Here is a 25,883-nt window from a genome sequence, read left to right on the forward strand (position 1 = left end):
TACTTGTTAGATTTTTTTTTTTTTTTGGTTAAGAAACTTGACATTTTGTGAATGTGGTGTTTAAATATTTATAAACTCACCCTCAAAATCATCCTATGGGACTAGGACTGGCATGATGCACATACTCTGCTGTGTTCCCCAGGGTGGGAGAAGAGATCCTTCTGTAAGTGCTAAATCCATCATCCCAGGGGTTTCTCCAGGGGCAGATGGGCCCTCACCTTCCACCCCATTGTAAAGGTAACTGATATAATCTAGAGAATTCATTCTCCCATTCCTAGCTTCCTCTTGCTTTCTAATTAGAACAAGGCATTAAATAATCCAACCCTGTTTCTGTTTGGCTTTTAGTTCCCTCAATCAAACTTTATTTCCAACAGAATGATCTCTAATCCTTTTCATAAACAACAACAAAAAGGGCCATTTAAGAGATCTATAAGCCCCAATGCAAAATGCAAAATTCAAGTGTTAAGATGAGTAGACAGAGGTTAGGTGACTTAGCAACAGCTCCAAGCAGCCACTGACTCTCACTCATTGTGTTGAGAAGCAAGTAGCAGCACTATTCAGACTTGAAAACTGTATTTCAGTTGAGGACACTCCAGAGAATTATCAAGACTACACGTGAGGAAGCAAAGCCATGATCATTAGCAGGTCACATGTGGAAAGCGGCCATGCTTTCACCCCCCGGGGACACGAGACTGCCCATGAGCTCTCCCAGGGAACACCAGTTCTCAGAACTCCCACAGGAGGTTCTGGTTTATTAGTCTGGATTCACTGCTGCACTGTTACTGGAGCCCATTCTCCACCACCATTTGTGGGAGAGTCTTAGACCAGGATAAGCACCTGTTCATGAACCTATGATGCTCCGCAAACTGATCCCCGTTGTGATGCCCTGTGCGAAGGGGCTGCCTGTGAAGGCAGTGCAAAAGCCCCAGATGACGGACAGCTGTCTCTGGCCACACCCCTGCAAGAGACTATACTGAAAATGGAAGCTCAAATTCTTGGTTAACTTTCTCTTATGACACACAAATGAAAATTAACCCTAACCATATCCCTGGGAATTGAAAGGTGGAAGTCGCTATGCCTGAACAGGGAAAGTTTTGGAAGAGATTTCATCCATGCCTCACGTTTAGAGACTCTCAACAGTAGACAGATTTCAAACATGTTAAGAATTATTTGTATCAACTCTAGTCTGAAAATGTAACCCCATTCACTCATGTAGCAAGAGGCTATAAAACATCCTGAAAGGAAAGCATGCAGAAATCTGATAGTCACACTCCACCTCCTGACCATGCAGGATGTGACCCAGTGCTGATGGCATCTGGGATGGGAGGGGGTAGGGGGAGGCCAAATGCAGGACCACAGGACCAGAGAGACACAGGGCTCAAGGAAAACCAGGACCACCCACTTCCCTAATGGTTTATCTACAGGACTCTAGAAGATGCAGATTTCAGGGGTTTATTTTTATTTTATTTTTTTTTAAGATTTTTTATTTATTTATTCATGAAAGACACACACACACAGAGAGAGGCAGAGACACAGGCAGAGGGAGAAGCAGGCTCCATGTCAGGAGCCCGATGCGGGACTCGATCCTGGGTCTCCAGGATCGCGCTCTGGGCCAAAGGCAGGCGCTAAACCGCTGAGCCACCCAGGGATTCCCCGATTTCAGGGGTTTAAATGGAGAATTCTGTTTACTACAGAACTGAAGCCATATCTGTAGCCTGCTTGTCAGAGATTTTTTAAGCATTTAGAAGTAACTCATTTTAAGATTAAGAGATCAAAATATAGTATATGTTACTTCATGTCTGTAAAATCTAAACCAAGTTTCATAGCTGATAACATGTGAGCTATTTCTGGAAATTAAGGTCAAGAAGGCCAAATGCTTTACAAGTTTTAAGTTGTTACAAACAAAAGTGTATTACAGAACAAAAAATATAGATATATAGGTGCCTATGTGAACTTTAGGATAATATGAGGATTTCAAAGGATAATTTGTTCAGTTGGCAAAGTTATTTCATAAATTTCATGACTGAGCACCTAAAAATTTCCAAATAACTCTAAAGCAAGAGTTCTGATATCAGGGATGCACAGTAAATAAAATGTGTCTTTCTTCTTAAATATGTTATTTTAACAGGAAATACCAACACAAAGGGAACTTAAATCAAGACATAATTGAGTCCTAGGAAGGGGCCCCAGGTGACCCACCTGAATGGGGCCTACTGACATGAGTAGGTTCTTCAGCTGGACATCAGTAGTGGACGAAGAAAGCCCTTCAACAGACACGACACAGGGCTGAGGCTTACACTCCACCACGCGGAGGTTCTGCTTGTTCGGCATCAGGCGCCCCCGGCCCATTGCTCCTGCCACCCCTCGGCCTCTCCCGTGCATGATGACCTGGCAACAACAGAAGTACTATGTGACTTTCCAGTTGTGGGGTTATTTCCCACAGAGAGTAAGATTATAAAAGTGATCAAACAACTCAGAATCCATCAAAATAGACCATAAGCTACAGGATCTTGTGTATTTTTCATCCACTACCACAGCAGGGTTTAATGTCTAAATGAAACCAAACCCAGCAAATCTGGATAGAGCAAGGAAGGAAGGAGAAGTGGCTAAGTGTGGATCTATCTTGGTACTAAGCACGGTATGAGTAAGTACCTTCTGTGTAAGTACCATTTGCAGATGAAACAGGAGGATCAGAGGGGTTGAATAACTTATTTGGGTCTGGTCCTAATAGCCCTAGAGCCCAAATCTCTCCCAGCATACTCCAGGCCACATCAGTGGGGATAGGTGCCATCACACAGCCTCCACAAGCCACAGTATTAAGTACCCAAGTCTCCTTGTGACTCTGCGTAGCTGGTACCCTGAGAACCTAAAAGGCAGGTTCCGTAGCTGGGGTCACTTCCCAGCTGCCGCACACCACAATCCCACACACTACAAGTTTCTATAGAGCTTTAATCACACCAAAAAAATCCAAGCCGCAGCAATGCCCATGTGCCCACCCCCACCACAGTGATGATGTCACTGGCTTAAGGCAGGTCCCAGACCTTAGGAGTTTCTTAAGTTGCCCAAGGGTTCAAAACCATTGTTCTGGGATCCTTTAAAGAAGAGAAGATAGCAGAATCCTTCTGGTATTTTTTAATTAGAAAATTAGATAGAGCACCAAGTGCCAAGTGCTTTCTCTAAAACAAAATTCCTCCTCTGCAGGGTAGCAGTGAAATGAAGGCACCAAAATTCCTCTTGGGAAGTAAGTTTTTGAAAAGTACAAAAAGATATTACAAGAGATATCACACTGGAAAACACACATCAAAAAATGCATGCAAATCACATCAATAAGATAAAGGATAAAAACCATATGATTATTTCAATATGCGAAGAAAGCATCTGACAAAGTACAACATCCATTCATGATAAGAAGCAACAACATAGGTCTAGAGGGAATATACCTTAACATGATAAAGGTTATATATGAAAAACCCATAGCCAACATCATCCTCAATAGGGAAAAACTGAGAGCTTGCCTCCAGAGGTCAGGAACAAAACAGGTTCATTGTCACCATTTCGATTCATCACAGTCCTGGAAAGTCCCAGCCTCAGCAATCAGACAAGCAAAAGAAATAAAAGGCATCCAAACTGGTAAGGAAGAAGCAAAACTCTATTTATAGATGACATGATACTACATATAGAAAACCCAAAAGACTCCAACAAAAAACTACTAGAACTGATAAATGAACTAAGTCGGAGGATACAAAATCAATGTACAAAAATCTACTGCATTTCTGTATACTAATAATGAAACAACATCACGAGATATTAAGAAAACAATCTAATTATCGTGAACAAAGGAGGAAAGGGTATCCAGTGGGAAAAAGTCTCTTCAACAAATGGTGTTGGGAAACTGGACATCCACATGCAGAAGAAAGAAACTGGACCACTTTCTTAGGCCATACACAAACATATACTCAAAATGGACTAAGGACCTAAATGTGAGACCTGAAATCATAATCCTAGAAGAGGTTACAGGCAGTAATTTCTATGGCATTCGCAATAGCGACATTTTCCTAGATGTATCTCCTGAGGCAAAGCAAGCAAAAGCAAAATTAAACTACTGGGAGTACATCAAAATAAAAAGTTTCTGCACTGTGAAGGAGATGGCCAACAAAACTACAAGACAACCCTACAGAACGGGAGAAGATATTTATAAAGAGCGAGTATTCAAAATAGATTAAAAAAAAAACTTACACGATTCAACACCCAAAAAAAAAAAAAAATAATCCAGTTTAAAAATGGGCAGAAGACATGAACAGACATTTCTCCAAAGACGACATCCAGATGGCCAAGAGACACATGAATAGATAGATGTCAACACTGCTCATCATCACGGAAGTGCAAATCAAAACCACGGTGAGCCACCTAACACCTGTCAGAATGGCTAAAACCAAAAACAAATAGGTACACTACAGAAGCAGCCCAAATGTCTAGGACAGATGAGTGGATAAAAAAGATGTGCTGTGGGATCCCTGGGTGGCGCAGCGGTTTGGCGCCTGCCTTTGGCCCAGGGCGCGATCCTGGAGACCCGGGATCGAATCCCACGTCAGGCTCCTGGTGCATGGAGCCTGCTTCTCCCTCTGCCTATGTCTCTGCCTCTCTCTCTCTCTGTGTGACTATAATAAATAAATTAAAAAAAAAAAAAAAAAGATGTGCTGTAATATATACACCTGGAATATTAGTCAGCCATAAAAAAGAATGAAATCTTGCCAATGGTGTGGATGGAGTAAGAGAGTATTATGCTAAGTGAAGTCAGTCAGGGACAGACAAATAAGATACGATCTCACTCTTTATGTGGGATGTTAAGAAAGAAAAGAAATGTACAAAGAAAAACAGAAACCAAGAAATAGACTCTCAACTCTAGAGAACTGATGGTCATCAGAGGGGAGGTCGGTGGGGGAAAGGGGATTAAAAGTGCACTTTTGGGGATCCCTGGGTGACTCAGCAGTGCCACCTTTGGCCCAGGGCGTGGTCCTGGAGTCCTGGGATTGAGTTCTGCACTGGGCTCCCTACATGGAGCCTGCTTCTCCCTCTGCCTGTGTCTCTGCCTCTCTCTCTCTCTCTCTCTGTCTCTCATGAATAAATAAAATCTTAAAAAAAAAAGTGCACTTTTCATGACGAACACTGAGTAATATAAGGAATTGCTGAATCACGATACTGTCCATCTGAAACTTAACAATGTATGTTAACACCACACTAGAATTTTTTTTTTAATTGTTAAGTAAAATTGGCTGGATACCAGCAATAAATAAATATTCTTATATTCAGGCTAGAAGTTATAATATTAATAATAATATCCTTTACCCAATGGTTACTTATACACCAAGGACCATGCTTTTTATATGTATCTTCTTATGAAATCTTCCCAAGAGCCCACATGGGCCAGGAAAGACGAAGGTTTTAGACTGCACAGCTGTATGGGGGAAGGGGCCTCTTCCGTCTCAGCCCAACTGAAGCCAGTTTAGACTGCGGCAACCTTCAAAGACTGGAGATAAGACTTAATGTCTATACTCGTCTTCTGTTGCAAAAAGGGAATAATTTCATTTGCTCCTATATCATCAAGAGCTTATGATATAATATACACTAAGTAATTTAAATATTTCAAATACCCCAAATGGCTTTCATATTAATATGATTACTACTTAGTATCAGTAAAAGAACAAGTAGAGAGATGGGAAGAGCTAGTAGACTGCCGAGCTTTCTAGAAGAACTCAAAGCAGATGTTGCTGCCCTGCTTCCTTCCTTACATAATTCCATCAGACAAGGGGCATCTGACCTATGCACCCAGAGGGGACTTCACTGTCAGGCAGAGAGGAGAAGGCTTTGGGGAAGCCACAAGGATGGCTCCCCAACCAGCTGACGGAAAGGGCACCCTACTACAGGGATCTAACAGGACAAGGTGGACACTCCTCTCCTAGGGAAGACTTTAAATTCTTATCATGTTCTTCACACATGGTCCTTCACCCCCAAAGGGCTTGCTTTCCCACCAGGGACCTGGGCAATGGTTCTCTGTCTGCAGAGTCTGGAGAACCAGCGACCTGGGGAAGGAAATGTACAGGACTGGGATCTGCGAGCACAGGCTTGTCTCCAGAGCAGGGCCAGAGCTGCAGCGAACCACCACACCCCCCGTTGTGTGGGCTCTCCCTGAGTTGTCCCGTTAAAAAGTCACGAGGGGAAAGTGCTTTTGTGAACACATTTACTTTCAAAGCCAGAACAAAGGAAATTATGGCTCATTTCTTAATTTACTTGAGCCCTCCTACTGTGCACTAGGCACTCGTATCCGAGAACTGTCCAGATGTTGACCACTGTGACTAGCAGGACATCTACGCATTCCCGGCACTTGGGCGTCATGTGCCCACGGTGCGGCCCAGGTAACAGGCAGTACCTTCTTGGCCGGATGAACTCCCTGGATGCTCTTGATGCCTGGGGGGCCGGCCGAGTGCACGTGGGAGCCCACCGGCGGGTGCTGGGGCTGCTGAAGAGCCCCCTTGGTCAGCGTCACCTTGCGGGCAGGCTGCTGTCTCACTTCTGGGGGCTGCGGGAGCCGCTGGGGCTGGCCCTCAGGGTGAAAAAAGCCGTCGCTCTCTCCTCCCTGCTGAAACAAGGCAGCGAGCTGGTCAGTACCCGCATGGCCAGGCGGCCTTCCCCAGCATCAGGGAGTCCGCCTCAGCACTCAACTGAGAGCAAAACTATTTCAAGCAGGTGAAAAACCAAACCTGTCATTTCACTAGAGCCACTAAGGAAATTCCTCATCTGACAGTGTTTGGGTTTTAATCATATCTTTGAAATTTAAAACACGAAGATCTTTAATTACAGGTTCCACTCAAAAGGTCTGTGATTAAAGTAAATGCTGTTTAGCTCACTGAAATACCGCTTAACTTTAAAAATACGTCATACTCAAAACGTATTTGCCATTTTCAAGAGCATTCTTGTTAAAATCTGAGTTTGCACAGGCAGTGGTTTAAAACTTTTAACCCATTTTCAGACCTAATTCCAGGTGGACTGTCTTCGGACACATCTCTCTGGCTGTGGCCACAGGCCTGGAGACACAGCACTGACCCCTGGTCCTCTCCCACCTCCCCCTGCCTCCCGCTGAGACGCCAAGTGCCTCACCCAAAGGAGTCAGTGATTTCAGAGGAGGGACTCGTGGGCCCTATTACCAGCTTTAGGAGTATCAGAAATCTAACTTTTGAGTTTTACTAACAATCCTTCATTTCTTGACCTTAAAATTGTTATGATGTCACTCAGACCATGAGTCCCCAAATTGAGACTGGACTAATCAATCTCCCCCAGAGATGTGGTCTTCACTGGACAGTCAGGAAGTTTTCAATCAGCACTAAAGAGCAGGCCACACACAGGGAAGGTCAGAGCATTTGCATGACAAGACCCTAACTTTTTCCCTTAGGGAGAGCCACCTGCCTCAACCCATCCTTTTCTTTTGCCAATAACTTTCTTGCTCCATCCTCCTTCTATAAAAAATCTTTCTTTGTGTGTACATCTCCTGGGAGCCTCCTCTGCTTGCTGTCCAATTCATATATATTTAATAAAGCCAATTAGGTCTTTAAAAGGTTCTCAAAGTTTTGCTATTTAACACACTCACACTGTAACTATTTATTTTCACGATACCACAAGGCAGCACAAGAAAATTTCTCTGGATGGTGCCTGTTGGCTAGGTTCAATTATTAAATGCAGTGTCTCTCCAAAAGAGTAGCTGGTGACCAAAAAGTAAGTGTGGATAGCAAGAAAATCCTCTTTTTCCCTGCTAAGTCACAAAATCTGAACAGCAACAGATGTGTGAGAGTGAACAGTAAGATTCTATCCCTGGTCAGCACAGGAGGTGGGCTCAGTGGGCAGCGCTCTGCCCTCGCGGCCTGCTCTGCGGCACCTGTGATCCAAAAGGAACTGGGTGGCAGGCACTGAGGGGGGCACTTGACAGGGTGAGCACTGAGTGTACTATGTATGTTGGCAAATTGAACTCCAATAAAAAAATATACACATAAAAAAAAACCCCAAAAGGAACTGGGTGAATGAGCTCAGCAGCAGCCCTTGTACTCTGTGCTCTCTCCCCTCTAAACTTATCTTTTAGAGACAGTTTAATGGCATAAAGTGAAGGGACAGGGGCTGGAGCAAGATAGGTGTAGATAAGATTTGTGTAAAAACTGCCCAAAGTAATTGGGACCCAAGAAAAATGAGATTAAAAATGTCACATGTGGCAGGGGTTTTGGCTACAGCGACATGAAGAGGATAGCAAATCTCCTCCCCCCAAGACAAATATTTAACTGGAAAAAACCATCCAGAACAAGCATTTCATGTCTCTGGGAATGAACAATAGTCAAACAAGACACAGAGCAGCACCTACTCCCAAGACCTGGTGCAGGGCCATCTTTGCTCAACAGGGCTCCCCAGCCAACCCAGAGGGCAGAGCTGGTGTGGCCTGCAGGCCTGAGGAGCCCTGCAGCACAAGCAGGGCAGTCAGAACAGTCAGGACAGGCAGCAACCTCAGAGGGAAGGGAATGGGGAACACCCACCGAACTGTCAGCCCCCACCCTTTCTGGAACAATAGTCAACCAGCCAGTAATCTGAGAAACAGAATGAGAAATCTTGGAAATGAAAGAGCTCTCCACGGGTGCCAGGGAGCCAGGGAAGCTCATAGGTGTGCCAGGGCCCAAGGGGGCGCGGGTAGGAAGGGCAAGTGCTGCCCCATTCACAGACAACTGGCCAATCTCTTCCTGAGTGACCGACCAGCCGACCAACAAGCTATGTAACAACATGCTCAACCCACAGGAAGCCAGGCTAAGAAATGAAAGAATAAAAAACTGATAAAAAATCCTTTTGAATAAAAATACAACACATCAAAATCTAAAGCAGTTATGTCAGAAAGGAAAATAAATCTGAAACCAAGAACCTGAGCTTTTATCTCTAGAAGCTGGGGAGGGCGGAGGATCCAATCCAAAATACAAGGAAGGAAACGGCAAGATCACAGCAAAAAGCAATGACTAGGAAACAGAAAAACAATAGAAAAAAATCAATGAAACCAAAAGTTGCATTTTTGAGATCAACAAAACCGATGACCTCTAACGATCAAGAAAAAGGAAGGGTGCCAAAGACCACAGTCAGAAATAACAGAGCCGTTATCACCACCGCCCCTACCAAAATGAAAAAGGACATCATGACCAGCTTTATATCAAGTCAGGCCACAGAGGTGAAATGAGACTTTCACCGAGGTGAAACACCAAAACAGATTCAAGAAGAAAGAGAAAATCTGAAAAGACACTGAGGTGGTAGTGAAAAGCCCCCCGCAAAGAAAAAGCCAGATAACTCCCTGGTGAACCTTGTCAGAGCCTCTTTCAGAAAAGAGATGGGGAGGAAGAACCTTCCTACTCGCCCTCTGAGGCTGGCATGACCCAGATGGAAACGCTGAAGACCTCCCAAGAGAAGCAAGCCACAAAAGAACATCCTCAACAAATGTGCGTGAGGAAAGTTCTGTACTAGAGCATCACGCACTGTGAGCAAGCACTGTTTAGCCCAGGAATGCAAGGCTGGTTGTACACTGGCAAACCACGTCATCGCCTGTACTGGTGCAGCAAAAGCATTCTCAATTAAAACTCTCAGCAAACCAGGGATGGAAGGAACCTCTGTCGATTCATAAAGGGCATCCCCTACAAATGGGCAGCTCACATCATGCTTGGTGATGAAGACTGAGTGCTTTCTCCTAAGGCCCACTTATGTTCACACTGCCCCCACTGGTCAGGGACACTCAGTTTACCTATTTGTCACCTGGGTAGAGTTCTAATCCTAGCCATCCTGGGCTTGAATCCAGAACCATCCATTTTAGACTGTGGAGCTGGGATCTCGACATGAGCATATTTTAAAGGCTCTGTGGGTGATGGCTGTGCAGATAAGGCTGTGGATGGCTGAACCAGACAGGTGCCTCCTGACCTGCCATGACTCTGCCTCCAACAAGTGCATTATCCCTGCCAGCTGAGAATCATTCCTACCTTACAGAGAAAGATCCCCAAATGAAAATGGAAGCACTGTGGGAAAGATAGGCCACTCTACAAGACCACAATCCACAGAAACATTTCAGCTGCTGGTCTGTGTTTCTCAAAGCTGCTCCCCAGGTGCCCAGGGTGGAGTCCTGGGCAGGTTCCACTCAAGGTGGAAGTTGGTGCCCGAGCCAGGCAGGGGTGGCCTATTCTAGGTGCACAAGGTTTCAAAGTCCTTACTTAAAAAGCTATGTGACCTCTGTTTTTTGGATATGTTTGAATTTTTCTTTTCTTTTAAAGAGGGCATGGGGAGTGGGACAGAGGGAGAGGAAGACTCTCAAGGAGGCTCCATGCCCAGCACAGAGGCTGACATGGGACTCAATCCCACAACCCTGAGATCGTGACTGAGTGGAAATCAAGAGTCAGTCAGACACTTAACCAACTGAGCTACCTGGGTGCCCCTTGAATTTTTCTATACTATAAAATTGAAAACCTAAGGACATATACCACATATCCTCATCTTTCTCAAGAGCCAGGGATCCATTACTAACTTATATAAAATCCTGGAATTGCATTAGTATGAGATTCATATATTTCCTATGCATATGTTGAGAAAAACATTCCTCTTTTTCCCATGCACTGACACTTCACACAAAGTCTCAGGTCCTACAAGACGCTGATGTCAGGTGCAGGCGTAGCCAGCCCCACAAATTCTCCACACAGCTCAGCTACACGAGAGTCTACTGATTGATTCTCCAATTTCCACCCTTTTCACCCACATGAGTAAATGAACTGGCTAGGTCCTGGTTAGCTCTAAGGGAAAGCCTTCTACTGTAGGGACTTAAGGGATCTAAATAAACTCCCTGGAAGCCTACCCGATGAACAGTTCAAGGATTCCTAAAGCACATGCTACGCTATAAGCATCTATAAAAACAAGAGGTTTAGACCTCATCAATCTATTTTGTTCACTATGCCCAAATTTCTTGTCCATGCCAAAGGCCTGAGGTATCTACTGAATAAATCAGTAACTAGTGCATGGTACTTTTAAAAACTGAGTAATTCTCAATGTGCTACAAAAAAGTTGATGGTATAAGGACGCTAGGTTACAGCCACTGTCAATTAGGACACAGGTATTTCCTCAACATCACTATGAGGCTAAACAGGGCAGCTTTCAAGGCAGCAGTACTACCCTGTGCATCAGAAACAATTATGCCACGCTGCAGAGCAGATAATTAACTGCTACATACGACCTAAAAAGGGTGCTGTTCACATGGACAAACAGAATGAATACTGCCGTCTTATTTTGCTTTCTCAATCCAAGGCTAAAAACAAGATAATCTAGGTAGTGAACTTTAATTTAAAAAGAAGAGCTCCACCAAAAGTAAGATATTCTAACGAGTCTATGTTGAGGTATACAATGTATATATGTATCTGGATGATGAATATAGAATACTGGTGGTAATCTGATGATTTTTAAACTGGGAACCAAATTGATAACATAGACGTTTAGTCAAGAAATACTCCAAATAATAAAAATTCTCTTCATTGTTACTTTGAGTAAGAGACTGGTGCTAGTTACTGTAAGAAGAGACTATAATGTCAGATAAAAACCCTGAAAAACAAAGTTCTGAACTTTTATCTACCTTTCTAGAAAAGTTTACACTTTAAAGCTTTATCCCCAAAGTTTAGGAAAAACAGGTACCACAGAAGCCTCTCCGTTCCTCATTTGTGAAGAGAAAAACTTAATTTTCCTTATGTAGAATGGAGCATGAAAGCTTGTGACATCATGAAAGGGTCCCAGTTATGGTGTACAAGGCCTCTTTTAGGGTTTTCTAAGAAATGATGATAATACCATTTCTAGAAGTGGTTCTCCTCTCCTATTGCTCTGCCCCTGGGCCCAATCTTAGGGCCACAGGGTCTCTGTCCTCCTCCTCCTCCTTGCCTGGCCTGCATCCTCCTTGTCCTCGAAGTCCACCTCCCTCCCCCCACCCCGGCATTCCCCTCCAGCCTCCTGCCCACCACGTGTTAAGTGCTTTGTGCTTCACAGCAGTAACCACCAACGCCATTCTGTTCACCCTTAGCTGGAAGGGGAGCCCCACAGGAGGCACTGGTCCCCAAAGCATCCTCAGATGAGAGAATGAGCAGGTGGATGATAAACACTTGTTGAGCAAATGATGCACACAGAAAGGGGGATATTTCAGGCAGCGATTATGACGAATGTCCAGCTTTTAAGAAAAACCATTCCTATCACTTTTTTATTGGAAAGTGGGAGGAAGCCCTGGATAAGCTCTAGAGGTGCTCATATTTGAATCAATTTTTTATACCTTCTATAGCTGTAAATAACACGCTCTAGAGCAGAAATTTCCAAGGCATTCCTAGGATCCTGATCACCAAGAGTTTTGGTAGGATTAACATAATCCACTTTCAGGAGGGTGGGAGGAGTTAATGTTTCTGGAATGTCTGCAATGTGACAAGAAGTGTTCTGGGTTCTGTAGAGACATCTTTTCCTTCACTCCTCCCCTCAAGGTAAATACTATTACCCTCATTTTGCAAAAGAAAAGCCTGAGGCCCTTGGTCCCCAGGTACCTGCAGGGACTTCCTGTGTCTGGGGTCCCACAACACTTCCCACCCGAGACTACACATGAAAACAACTGTTTCCAGCAAACATGGAAACAAAAAAGTCTAGCCCCTCATGCAACTGCATGAAGGATCACTGTGATGCTGTGCTTTTGTGTACCACACAAATGAGCACTCCAGGCTTAAATGTAAGTTAAACAAGTTAGTCCATTTTGTAAGAAAAACAGAGATGTTTCCTTTTCTCAATGCAGAAAACAATTATTCTCTTTCAAAAAAGTACAATGAGAATTACTCCAGTCAACAAGTGGAAGATAGTCAATGCACTGATTAGTAGGTTGTGGCCAGGAGCACATTCCTAATGCCTCCACTCACACACAAATACCAATAGCGGTCAAGGAGAAGCAAACTGAAGAAGGCACCTTCCACTAGAAGTCTGCTGTAACTTATAGTTACAGCACTGAAAGAGGTCCTAAAATCCTTGGTACTTAGCTATGTAAATATGAAAATACTGTTACATTCAAAATAGGAATTCCAGAAACCTATTAGCATTAATGTGAGGAAGTAACTGTTCCTTTGTGGATGGCAAAAGACGTCCTCTTCAAAAAAGTCAGTTCACTCTGAAAGTGAATCTCTCTCCAGGTGGCCTAGCTCCCTTTCTAATTACCTAAGCTGTAAGGAGTGTAGATGCGATTTTAAGTATCTTCTACTTCCTCTAAACAGAGATGAGGTGAAAGAAGTTTGGCCTTAGACCAATGCAGAAATGTTTCCTTGGTTGTCTCCACAAGTGATTCTCTTTAATGAATACTGTAAAAATGTCTTTTCAGAGTAGTTGTTCCTTTTTAAATATGAAGTACTACCTGAATTAAGTAAGCCCAGGGAATACTTTTTATCAGCTTAATCATTACCAAAAAATGAGGTTTGTAGCCAGCAACATTAGCAGGACAAATTTATTTATAACAAATGGTTTAAATGTATAGATAAAAAATGCCTATTGATACTGTCAGGGCTTCTTGCAATTTGACAGATCAAATCTTATTTTCATTCTTAAACCCCATGAAGAAGTGATATCACTGACTTGCATTCACTAGTGAGCAAATTGATTAATCCCTCTCTATAGAAATCTCAACTCTTGATTACAACTATCAGACGTTAAGCAGCATTATTCTAGAGTGACAACACTTGACAAATTCCCCAACCATTTTTCTCAGCTTTTGTGGCCCTGCTAGCTTGTATTAACCCTGATGAAAAATTAATTTCCCTTATCTTCTTCTAAACCCCAAAATCCAAATCCGCCAAACTGGCAACTCTTTCTGTAAAGGTATTATGAAAACCTCTAAAAGATTAATTGCATGTCTTCAGGTGACATTAAATTAATTTCTGTACTCATGACAGACATTTGATACTCCGTACTGAGAGGACAGATAACATTGTCAGGACACACACAAGGACAGTGGTTAGGGTCCCAGGGCAGCCTCTTATGAATTCTCCTTCCGATAAGGCCCACTTCACTGTCATGGCAATGCTGCTGATCTTACAGCCCACAGACCGCACGGAACAGGTTTCTATTAACTGCAACAATGCCATGCCTGGCCCTGTAATCTTTAGAAAAAAAGCTCACTCAGAATCTGGACAGTAAATGATATGCATGCTACATGAAGTTTCTAAATATAAATACATTTAAGGGTCTATTTTGTCTTTGAAGACCACTGTTTCAAGGAGAAAAGGTAGAAAAAAAAAAAAACAAACAGGCTAACATTTTTTTCCAGGTCTCTAGGTCAATTACCTAATTAATTAAACTGTTGCAACAGAATAGGAAGTAAAAATATTTTACCTCTGCAGTGTCCCTTGATTCTCTGCAATCAACGATCCTTACATATATAGTAAGGATGCAAAACAGGTAAACAACTCAAGTCTAAAATGCTTCCCGTAAACTTATAGTAATGGGTCCCACATGAGTTGAAGTGAAGCAAAACCCACAAGGTCAGAGAGACAAGGCACATAGACCTCATAAGTGCCTGGGACTCCTGAAGTAAAAGGATCTGAATGGCATACACAGTGGCTTTTATGGTATGGGGCTAACAGGACACCATACCTTGAGTGCCTCCCTCCCCACCATTCTACCTTTCTGACATGAGTCAGGTTTGGGGAAATCTTTAAGAAGCAAAGTTAACTGGCCTTTGAGGCCCTGAGCCTCTGGCAGCCCGCCAGGGAGGGGAGGATGGACCTCCTGCCCCAGGACTCTCCCACCTCTCTTGCATGAATATGTATATGAATTTCTGATTCAAACATTTATTTTACTCCCCAACATCATACCCCTAAAAAAACCCCAAAAACTAACACAGACTGATTCATTACAACCAATTTCTGTCCTCTAATGAACAATTGATGATTTTGCCCAAATTTAGTGGTCACAATGTTTAAGAATGCTTTAAAAACCGTTTCTCTGAAAGTTATTAATTCTGTCCACTAAAGCATTTTACAGCTCTTAAAAACAACTATTTATATATGATAGTTTCTCCTCGGAAGTTTCTGGAATATACATATTCTCAAACACTTGACTAATCAGAATTTATGCCCCAAGTCTCTTCCTCTCTTCCACTAGCTGCCTTCAGGTCCTTTTGCTGCTTATGAGCACCTGACACAGGGAAAGGACTCAGCAATCGACGAGGCCCTCCTGCCCCACCCAGAAGGACAGAGCCAGCAAGGCAAGAGTCTGAGCTAACCCTCACCCCCTGCCTTCCTGGCCCCTTCACCCGGGTTAAAAGGGCCTCTCCTACACTCAGTTTCCTTGATAGTCTGGTCTTCCCAGAACCCTTCTATCACAACTGCATGGCAGCTCTGTCCCCTCGTACCTCACTTCCCACCTCCCCCCAACTCATTTCTTCCTGGCCCTCAAGCACATCTCAGCTCCCAGAGCCTGCCTAACACTGTGGCAGGAAGCTGCTGCCAGAAATCAAGCCAGTCAGGAGAGCTGCGCCCTCTATGGTGGTGAGGCAGGTCAGCACAGCTCATGGGGTGTCCTCCACAGCGTGGGACATGCCCTGCCCTGGCTGGGGCTCCACACAAGGACACCAAGGTCCTCACACACACACCTGCCACTCGACACAACCCAAAAAGTGCCAAACAGTATGTACCATATAATCCCATTCTGTACACTGGGTAAAGGAGTTTTTGCAAGGGAAGCGCAAATGTGAGCATGCAAAGACCAGAGGAATTAGGAACAAGGATTAACGCTATTTTTGTTTTTCCCCATTTTTCTAACAGGTGCTGTCTAGATGTCTACAACAAACAGCTATTACTTTTATAATCAGAAGTATTCACGGAAAAAACAGTTCTAATTCCTTCTTTGGCATTTCATTAAGAAAAAAACCATACACAATGTCCAGGTTTTTAAAGGGAGAAGATACTTTCCCAATTACTTCAACAAATTTTTTAAAAATATTTATAATGTTCCTGAAACTGTCCTAAATCCTGGACACAAAAAGTGAACAGAAGAACAAGCCCAGCCTCAGTGAGGAGCAGTAAAGAGACAGCTCCGCAAACCCGAGGCCATGCTCGGCAGGCAGTGAGTGCAGGACGGGCAGCCAGTGGGCCAGAGACAGGAAGCAGGGCACTTCCGGAGAGCAGGAGGCTGTGAAGGTGACCAATCCCAACCCTACCTTCTCTGCGTAGGAGTTGCAACTCCTCCTCAAAGTGGGAGTCCCCTAAGGGTGACATATAGCTCCAGGAGGAACACTTCTGTCTCTAAATGCAATGCTCAGGAGCTGTACCTATAACTTCCTGTGTATTAACGTCAAAAGTAGAACCTCAAAAAAAAACCCAGCAAGTTATGACTAGTTTAGAAATATGTTTTTAAAAAATGAGGTTCAAGTACTAGTTATACCTCTGCTAAAACTTTCCAATGGCTCCCAGGGCTCTAACAATCAAGATTTGAGACCTAGAAGAGCCCGTAAAACCTGTGTCCAGACTTACTTGCTCTCTGCTCTCTGGCAAAACTGGCCTTCCTATAGCTAGAAAACTGTCCATAACTTCCCGGCCATAGGACCTTTGTCTGTGCTCTCCCCTATCTGCCTAGAAGGCTCTTTCCTTTTCCCTTGCCCTCCTTGCTTCACCTCTACACTCAAAGTCACTTCTCTAGGTCTTCCTATCTTACTTCTCACAACACCTGTCAGGGGCTGCTTTTACCTGCATTCATGACACATCCTGAGCTTGCGCAGCACCTGGTCTATTGAGCACTTCCTACTTGCCCTATGCAGCTCACGCGGATGCACACAGGGCTCCTCTGCCCCAAGGTCTATCCAGTGGACAAGCTCTACCACAGCTGCCCTGCTCATGAACGCTAGTACCAAGGCAGAACCCTCACCCCAAGAGTGACATGAAGAAGTGACAGTGCCTCCTAGCGACAGCTGCCAATAAGCCTTACCAAAGCGTGCACTAAACAGAACAAAACACAGAACTATAACTTTGGATCCCTGCACGTGCCAAGTCCACCTGGCCCCTGCCATGGATGGGGAGGAGCCTTCAGAGACCCACCGTGCCAATCCCTCACCTCCCTCTTAGTATCATGCACCTCAGTCACTGCCAAAAGAACATGCCTTGGCTAGCCTCCTTGTCCCAAAACCCTCATTTTTACTATTTAAATGGTGACCACGAATTCCCTCAGAATTCTCACACAGAACAATTCAAAAAATAAACTCTATACAGCAAAAAGTGTACTTTTTTCACATCAACAACCTGTTACATGAACGTACCATAAACAGAATTTCTTTCTGATCCATCCTTCTGCCTTTGGAACTGCCTGGAGGGCTGGGCGTGTGCGGACAGGGCCCAGAGCAATGATCCTCAGGGAGCACACCCGGCGCCCGGCTCTCCACTATGAGGGGGCTGAGCAGACAAAGTCCAGCGTGAGCCTGATCATCTTCTGGCACCAGATGTAAAGACGTGTTCAAAGAGTGATGGAGACACATCAACAAACAGAGCCAGCCTGAAGCGGCTCTCACCAGCCAATCCAGGACAATTCAAACATCAAAACCAACAATGACAGTAACAGTTCACTGGATAAAAGTCCATAAGCCCATATTGCTGTAAATAAAAGCAGCAATAAGAAAGCAAGAGAAAACAGAAAGCTATTACAGTAAGCATACAGAGTGAGTGCTGGTGGGATAAAAACATCAGGGCTTGCTATAAACGGTGGAAATCTGACAAGAAATGAGATGCTTCCATAGTCTCAAAATATCTTCTCATAAAGTACTTATCAATTATAAGTGTAGGACTATAACCCTAGGGAGAGAGACCTGGTAAACACCACCTCGCTCAAGTAATCCCAGCTGCCCACACTGGACAGACACATCAGGTGCCCCCCGAAAGGACCCACAGAGGACACGATGTCCTTCCGTGGGGTTCCCACCCAAAGCGCACAACCTGCAAGTCCGCATGAGGAGAAGTAAGAGAATCCCAAATTGAAGGACATGTGACAAGATAATCAGCCTCCCCTCTTCGAAAGTCAAGGGCAAAACACACAAAGGCAGAGGCACTGACCCAGAGTCGTGGGGACTATAAATACAACACACTGCGCTGCGCCGGGGACGAGAGAGGAATGCTGTGTCCACACGGAATCTCCCAAGTTCCGATGTGGGTACCTGTGGCTGTGCAAGAAGGCAGCCCACTGCTCAGGAGACATGGCAGGTGTGGGAGTGTGAGCGAGGGTAGAGAGCAACAGCGGCAACGCGAACGTGACAAAACAAACTGGTGAATCTGATAAAGGGTGTGCAGGAGTTCTTTGTACTATTTTTGCAACTTCTCTTAAACTGTAATTACATCAGAATAAAATGTCCTCCACCGAACACAGAAAAATCAGGTCTGTACATGTTACCTCTCCTACCAGCTCCCTACAGAAATCTGACAGTAACTTCTGAGCAGGGAGGAATCTACAAGTACAGTCCAACCCCCAAAAGCAAGCTCACACAAATAAATTGGGACCTTTCGCAAGCAGCATTTTGACAGCCTTTTAAAAATAAAATACAAGAGTATCACAATTGGACAGCTGGCTTTCCTGCTGAGACATTCTGCACTTCTCCCATTTCTCTGTGTGGCCAGCAGAACAAAGGACTGTTTACTTAATTTGCTGCCAAATCCTTAAAAATTTTATTACCTCAATCAGAATAAAGTCACTGAATCCAGAGTTTGCTTTCATTTTCTTAAAGAGCACTAGAAACTCCTGCTCTGAATAAGCCACTGCTCCTGCGTTGGTCAGCAAGTAAAGGGTGGTGGCCCTGGAGCTGCTCCCAGGGGCCGGGGCCTTGCACAGCTCCTTACCCCTGCTACTGTCTCAAGCCCCCAGCCAGCCTGTGGGAGCACGCCACACTCTCTGGAGGACACTGGGGCCTGCTGGGGCCACAAACCAAGGCTACCTGAAACCACAACCCAACATGCCCTAACCTGGACGCCAAGCTAAGCCCTGATTAAACTCCTTAATGGAGGAAGTGCCCATGACACATGCTTGTTCTAATTCTTTTTTTCTGGGGTGTGATCACAAAGGATGGCTGGATGACTATAATAAGTTTACACTGAATAAACACTTTATGTTTTTGTGTTTGCTTTGATATTACTTAAATGGATTTTCTGGATTATGAATAAAATTATGATTTAAAAAGACTGCTCTTTTGGTTTCTGAAAATTAAATACTTAATTAAGTAGTTTTCTGAGAAATGAGCAAATGGAAAATATTTCCATATTTTCAGTAATAAAAAAGAACCATTCCATCAAATATAATTCTTCAGATAGATTACTTACATATAAGAAACACTCAGAAAGGAATAAGTTGTTCTGAAAGTATTCAACAATATTGAACACTCTTCATGAACTGCCACTTTACACAAACTTGCTCCTTTTGTAGTCTCATGTAGCAAAGCTAGACAACAAAATATGAGTGGGAAAACTAAAATTCATGCATATATCGATGAGGCTCACAACAAAGGTCTCTAAATTTAAATAGCAAATTCCCCTAGTTCTCACCCTAGTGCTTTATATATAAAATGTGACCTAATCTGATTTCTACGGAAATGTTCAAAGGTTCATTTAGAGCACATGGCAAGTTACAGCTGCACAGAGCTAAGAGACACCATCCCTCACTCCGCCGGCCAGGGGCCCTGTGTTACCCACATGGTAAGGTTCTAGAAGGGGAATGATGGGAAACCCAGCAACTCTCCAGTCCGTTATTCAGAGCTGCTGCTATATGCCAATCCCAACACTTTTCTCCTACTCTAGAATCCTCATCACTCTCCAGTCACTAGTAATTGTGGTTGAGAAGAAAAATGAAACCTAATCATCACCCTTCTTCTAGAAGCCCCCACTAAAACTTTTCTCTATTAATTCTGCTACGTACTTACTGGAAACAGTAGAATATTATCTCTGATCAAGAATTAAGTAACACTTTGGAACAAGGCAGCAGTAAAAACAACTGTTATAAATACTAGTAAAGAACCTCAGCTCTACCAATCAGTAGCTGGGTGGCTCTAGGGTACTAACACAACCTCTGAGACTGAATCTACTCACCTATAAAACAGGAATCAAAGTATCTACCTCACAAAGATGCTCTGAGGCTATGCTAAACATACGGTAAGCCAGATGACTATAGGGCATGAAATCACAGACTGCATTCCTGAAGGGGGCCTTAGGAGCATGCCCAAAAGAAAGCAGGCTATGCATGGAGTGCCCCCCATGTGCTAAAAGGCTCATTCACTCATTTCCACAATTCTTTTATAACCCCGTCCACAGTCTGGGGATCTGGAGACTGGCGTTCAGAGAAACAAACTGACAGCTCAGGGTCTCAGAGGATGGGTAACACACGCCTACCCAAACGAGGATCCTCCTCACATAGAGTCACACTGTGTACGTGTCGCACCATCACTGACAGACAGGAGTGCTCAGTCCTGGCGAGGGAGGGCCTCCACCACTACCTTTCATGAAAGGAATTCCACAGCGACCAACCACCAAGAGGACGCCCACAGAGGGCTCCCAATGAAAGTGAAGAACCACTGTGAGCTTAACCATGACTCAGTTGCCACAACGGTGAGAACCAATATCAACAAAGAATTTTTATTCAATTCTTTTTGAAAATGCTTCCTATGCCCATGATACATTAGCTATAACAAAGAGAAAGGATATAAAAGGACTAGAAATTCCCTTATAGTGATTAGGGTGAATTAAAATCACTTTAAAAATAATACAATAAAAAGAAAGATTAAAAAAACAACAACTGTCTTAAGACTTGGGCTCGTTCACATTTTAAAAAACCCAATTTAATATAATCCAAAGATAAATTGTTTGATTATAAATAATGAAATACGGACAATAATAAAAGAGAACTCCAAATTGATTCAGAATCGCCTCACAAGTAAAAGTACACCTAGAGAATCCTAATTAAGTTTTAAGGTATTTCCAATTCTGTATGTCAGAATAAGAGTTCCAAGACACTTTTGCTTTCCTGACAATCCTATGGATACCTATCTGAAATGTGATCACTGCCGGACCATGTTCTAGCATGGCACTGTATACTGCCATAGTCCTGTGCCCTGTCTGGAGACCAAACAACAGAACTAGAGGAGGCGACTGAATGCAAAGAATAATTTAATTGCATATATCTGATGCCAGTTTAGGTTAGAAAGAAGTAAAGGAAACAAAACTGACTCTCTCCAGAATAATCTCTCTAGGAAACCTTATAAATACACTATATTGTGCTTCTGTACTAACAGGATGTACAGAAGTCCCGCGCTCACAACAGAACACAAGAACATCAGCAGACGAGATGTTTTTACCTGAAGTGCATAAACAACACTAAGCTCGCTGTGCTAATAAGCCCATCAGAACCTTGCCAGGGCGCTAGCCAAGTCCTGGGTGGCCGAGTCCCAGGCACTAACACCATGGCCTGCAGAGGAAAGAGAGCACCAGCAGGGGCAGAAACAACAGCCCTGGGAGATGTGAGCTCACCCATCACCTAATGAAATGGTTCCCTCCTCCCACCACCCACACAATTATGAATATGTTCTCTTAAGGATAGTCCTATCCACACACACAAAAACCCAAGGCTTTCAGGGAAATACTATTTTTCTGGTTTAGAGATACACCCAAGATGTATTTAATCCCTGGTAAATTGAAAGTTGCCAACATGCTACTGCAGGACTTGCTGGACTAAATTCTAAGATACAGAACATGTTGATTAAATAACTTAAAACTTGAAAATTAAAAAGAGAGCTAAAAAGTTGTTTCAAATTTTGGCAAGTAGCTATTTTCACACAGAATTCCTGTTGTTTTTCTGTGTATTATAAAATTATACAGCATGATTCTGGGATACAGTCTAATAAAAAAAAAATCTTTTTTCCCACTGGAAAAAAACAACAGCAAAAATTTAAGTAGAAAAATTCTTTTAAAGGATAAGTCCTTATTAGTCTGAAAGCTGCCAGCGCCCTGCACCTCCCGGCCTACGAGAGGTCCTCAGTTTACACCAGCCACAGCAGCACATGGCACCAACCATCAATGCCATAGGGAAAAGACCTACTCCCAACCTTACCCCTCTGGCCCCCTGGCCCCTCCTTATAAGTTTTTAACTCAAAAAAAAAAAAAATAAAATAAAATAAAGAGACACTGACAAAGCCTGCCTAAAACAAGGTCAAAACAAAAGACCACAGATACTATGAAACTGAATGCTTGGGTTCTCGCCTAAAGAAAACAAATTCATAAAACGATAAAACAAGCTGATATGATAGAGGACATCTGCTTACCCAACACCTGAACCACAATGAATGGAGGGGAGAAAAAACAGGTTTGAAAAAATATTACAGGGTCTGCTGAAGATGGAATTCCCAATTCATATTACTCTATCAGATTTTTCTCATATCACGCGAAAAAGTCACACTTTACAGGCCAGGAAATAAAAGCAATAAAACTCAACTCGTTAAACTACTAGCAATGAGCAATGCCGTTTTCCAGCACGGCAATGATCCTCTGCGCCCCCACCAAGTGCACAAGGGACCATGCCAGTCAACATCCTCTGGTTTAGGTGGCCTGCTCTGACCACTCGCATCCCCAGCTCTTCCCTTCCTCAATGCACAATAGAGAGGGTGCATAGGCGGAGCACTGCTCCAGGGCATGGCCCACCCTGACACAGACAGTAGGCCATGGCACAGGTGAGTCACCCCCTGTGGGCAAGTCAAGAACATGTGGCAGGGCGAGAAAGCATGGATTCTACAGAGCTACAGAGCACTCCCTGATGGAGAATCTTCCGCTGTGCGAATCTGTCTGCAGCAACTGCGTTCCTAACTTCTCTAAAACCAAGGACGGTGCCCCACTGAATATGATCTATAGGGGGAACCATCCAAAAGGAAAGAAACAAAGGAGGTGTGCTCCATTCCTGAAAACCTGCAGTAAGACCATACAGGACTTTCTTGAGAATCCTGTCGATTTTTTTTTTTTTACAACAAGGGAGATTAGCTTGACAAGAGGAGATAGAAAACAGTCTCCAAAACAACGCTGCTTAAAAGGAGCCACACAACACACACGCCTGCCCCCCACCCACCGCTGCTCACTGAATCTAAAGCTACACACAACATATAAGTATACTTGTTTCGTGGCAAAGGAAATTTTATTTTTAAAATAAACTTGATGGTTTGGTCACAAATTATCTATAAAAGTAAGCTAAAACTGCAAAACATCTACCATGGGGACTGTCACACTGGCCTTGCTTTAAGACCCCTGACAGACCATGGAAACAACAAAGGGCTCAGTGGAAAGGAAAATCGCAATGACAACCCTTGCACCCAACTGTGAGTAGTATGGAGGGCTGGACCACATGATTGCAAGTGAGGCAGTTATAACTTCCCTTTCTGCAAGAACCTTCCTTGGGAATGGGGACATTCTGAGTGAAGCACAGATTCCAAGAGGCACCAGTTACCTCGTCAACTTACCCCGCCTGACAACTTAATCACCCTGACCTTGGAGCTGACGTGCGGCCCATCTCCGCCACCGCTGTTTGCCCGGTGCATGACAGTCCTTTTCGCGCCGGGCTTGGCGTCCGGGGGCCGGCCCTGCAGGGACGCCACTCGAGCGGTCTGTGAGGGGGGTGGCGGCCCCTCCCCGTCCGCAGGTTTTACCTGCAGGACCTTGTGCTGAGCTGGACTCTGAGGTACGGTTCTGGCCTGTCTCAAATGTTTCAATGGTTTCATCTGTTGTCCTTGATACTGCATGTTAGCACCAGATGGCACAAAATTTGATGTTTTGGGCTGAACATTTGAAACAGTGACATCTTGGTTTTTCACGAGAAGTCTGTTTTTCACATTTTGTCTGACCTGTGCACCTGGGAAGGGTAACAGTGGGTTTCCATTGGTGGGCAACGGTGAAGCCGCCTGCTGCTCCTGCTCTGCCGCGGTGGGGGGCAGGTGGAGCTGCTGCTGCTGGGCCAGCCTCTCAAGCAGCTCTTTCTTCCTGGCACCTGCCTGCTGCTGCCGGCGCAGCTCCTTCTGCTTGAGGATCTCTTCTCGGAGGCGCTTCTGTTCTTCTATCTTCAAACGATACAACCTCGTCTCTTCGTCTTCATCAGGAAACTGCAAAAGAAAACGGGCCTGCTTTACCACGGAGCCGAAGGCGATGGCGGCCATCCCAGGTCAGCGCAAGACACTGAGAAAATAAATGCACCTTCCCAAAACGCTTAATTCTGGATCAGAAAGAAGCCATTCAAAATCTGCTTATAGACTTTAAGTATAACTCCTTCCTCTGGGGAGGGAAAAAAAAATTACACACAGCTAAAGCTAATTTGGAAAATCTTATCAGAATATTAAAAATGAAATAATGTAAATTTCCACTCATTTACAAGTTTGAAATCAATTAAACTATTCATTTAAGATATCAAAATATGTTTCGAATGGAAATGGCAACAGTAGGCAGACCGTGCTGTCACACAGGTTTTATCTGGCTCTTCTCTGACGAACCAACAAAAGGTGGGTATAAATGACCTGAAAGGGCCTGATTAGAACTATTGATTTTTCGTACAGAATTTTCAGCCTGATCTCAAACTCATTTGTCACAGAATAATTGGTTATAATGAACAGCACAAGTCAATCTTTCTGACCTTGAACTCATGCACCCTCCACAGAATCAAAATGCTGCCAATTGCAGTATTGGAATATTAATGGTATATAAGGAATGCTTTAATATGCCAGCCCCAAACCATTCTGAAAGTCTATCCAAAAAAATCTTTGAGAAAGTTCAGTAACTTTTATAAAAAGCATCCAATGGGGAAAGTTTGTTAAACGTTAAGCATTTGTCAAAAATTATAATTTTAAAAAAAAAATCACAGATATCCTCAACCAGAGATCCTTTACAAAAGAACATAATAGGATTTAATTTCTTTATAATTCAGCTGTTAACAAATAAGCCTTAAGACTTGGGAATTAAGACCAAAAGGCAACTGAGGCGTCCGTGGGTGCTCCTAGAGCCCACATACTTGACCTACAGGCCATAGAGCCGGGCCTCATCAGGACTCCTCAGCATTTCAGAAGCCATTCCAACCAACTTGGTTACCTCATTTCAAAGTCTAGAACAGACCTGAAAGGGCAATTCTGAAGACAGATAGATGAGGGCCTTTAGGGAAGCTTCCAGAGCAAGAAAAAGTGTTAAAGGAAGACAAATAGTAATACGTGGACAACAGTTCAAAAGGCTTAGGGGCCAGAGCTTCCAGGGAGCAGCAGACTGCGGGGGAAGAAACAGGTCTTGAGTGCCCACTGCCTCAACATGGGAATCATTTATATTCACTAGGATTCTCCCCAATCAAGAGAAATTAAAATATGTTCAAAAAAAGTGAAAATTAAAGAAAATATATGGTCAAATACATAGGAAGAAATACCTCTAGGTACATTTGTTCTTTATTATATCATTATCAATTGGGTGAACGTAACACAATAAACCACATTTACCTAAGGAAAACAAATAGAAGACTTTTTAAAAATAGTTTTACTCTTGGTCCCATTTTATGTGTACACAGAATTAAAAGTGAATACATGAAGACATTCAATTTATACTAGGACTACCTGCAAGTCTCACTTCACATACAAAGCACCTGCTTGATTCCATAGAAACTTCCTCAGAAACCTGCTTAAATCCACTGCTGTCAAGAGGATCGCCACAAGTGGCTAATGGTGTGCCTCAAGCTTACTTTCCTCATTTTATCCAGGCTTATTTTATCCAGGCACTGTTACTATAAAAACAAAGTGTTGTGTGACTTAATTT

General features: G+C 43.6%; 1 protein-coding gene across 3 annotated transcripts in view; it reads right to left on the bottom strand.

Moving 5' to 3' along the window:
* RBM33 (RNA binding motif protein 33) overlaps positions 1-25,883 on the bottom strand; it is a 138,804-nt gene that overhangs the window by 12,722 nt on the left and 100,199 nt on the right. For 2 of the 3 annotated variants that reach the window (XM_041753775.1, XM_041753774.1), the window contains 3 exons: positions 23,567-24,202; positions 6,428-6,637; positions 2,200-2,388 (listed from right to left, as the gene is read on the bottom strand). In XM_041753775.1, the coding sequence (XP_041609709.1) occupies positions 2,200-2,388; positions 6,428-6,637; positions 23,567-24,202 (1,035 nt within the window). The remainder of the gene's footprint in view (positions 1-2,199; positions 2,389-6,427; positions 6,638-23,566; positions 24,203-25,883) is intronic. The other variant, XM_041753776.1, reaches the window with a different exon arrangement.

This window comes from Vulpes lagopus, chromosome 4 (genome assembly GCF_018345385.1).
Source record: "Vulpes lagopus strain Blue_001 chromosome 4, ASM1834538v1, whole genome shotgun sequence".
In the NCBI taxonomy this organism is placed as follows: domain Eukaryota; kingdom Metazoa; phylum Chordata; class Mammalia; order Carnivora; family Canidae; genus Vulpes; species Vulpes lagopus.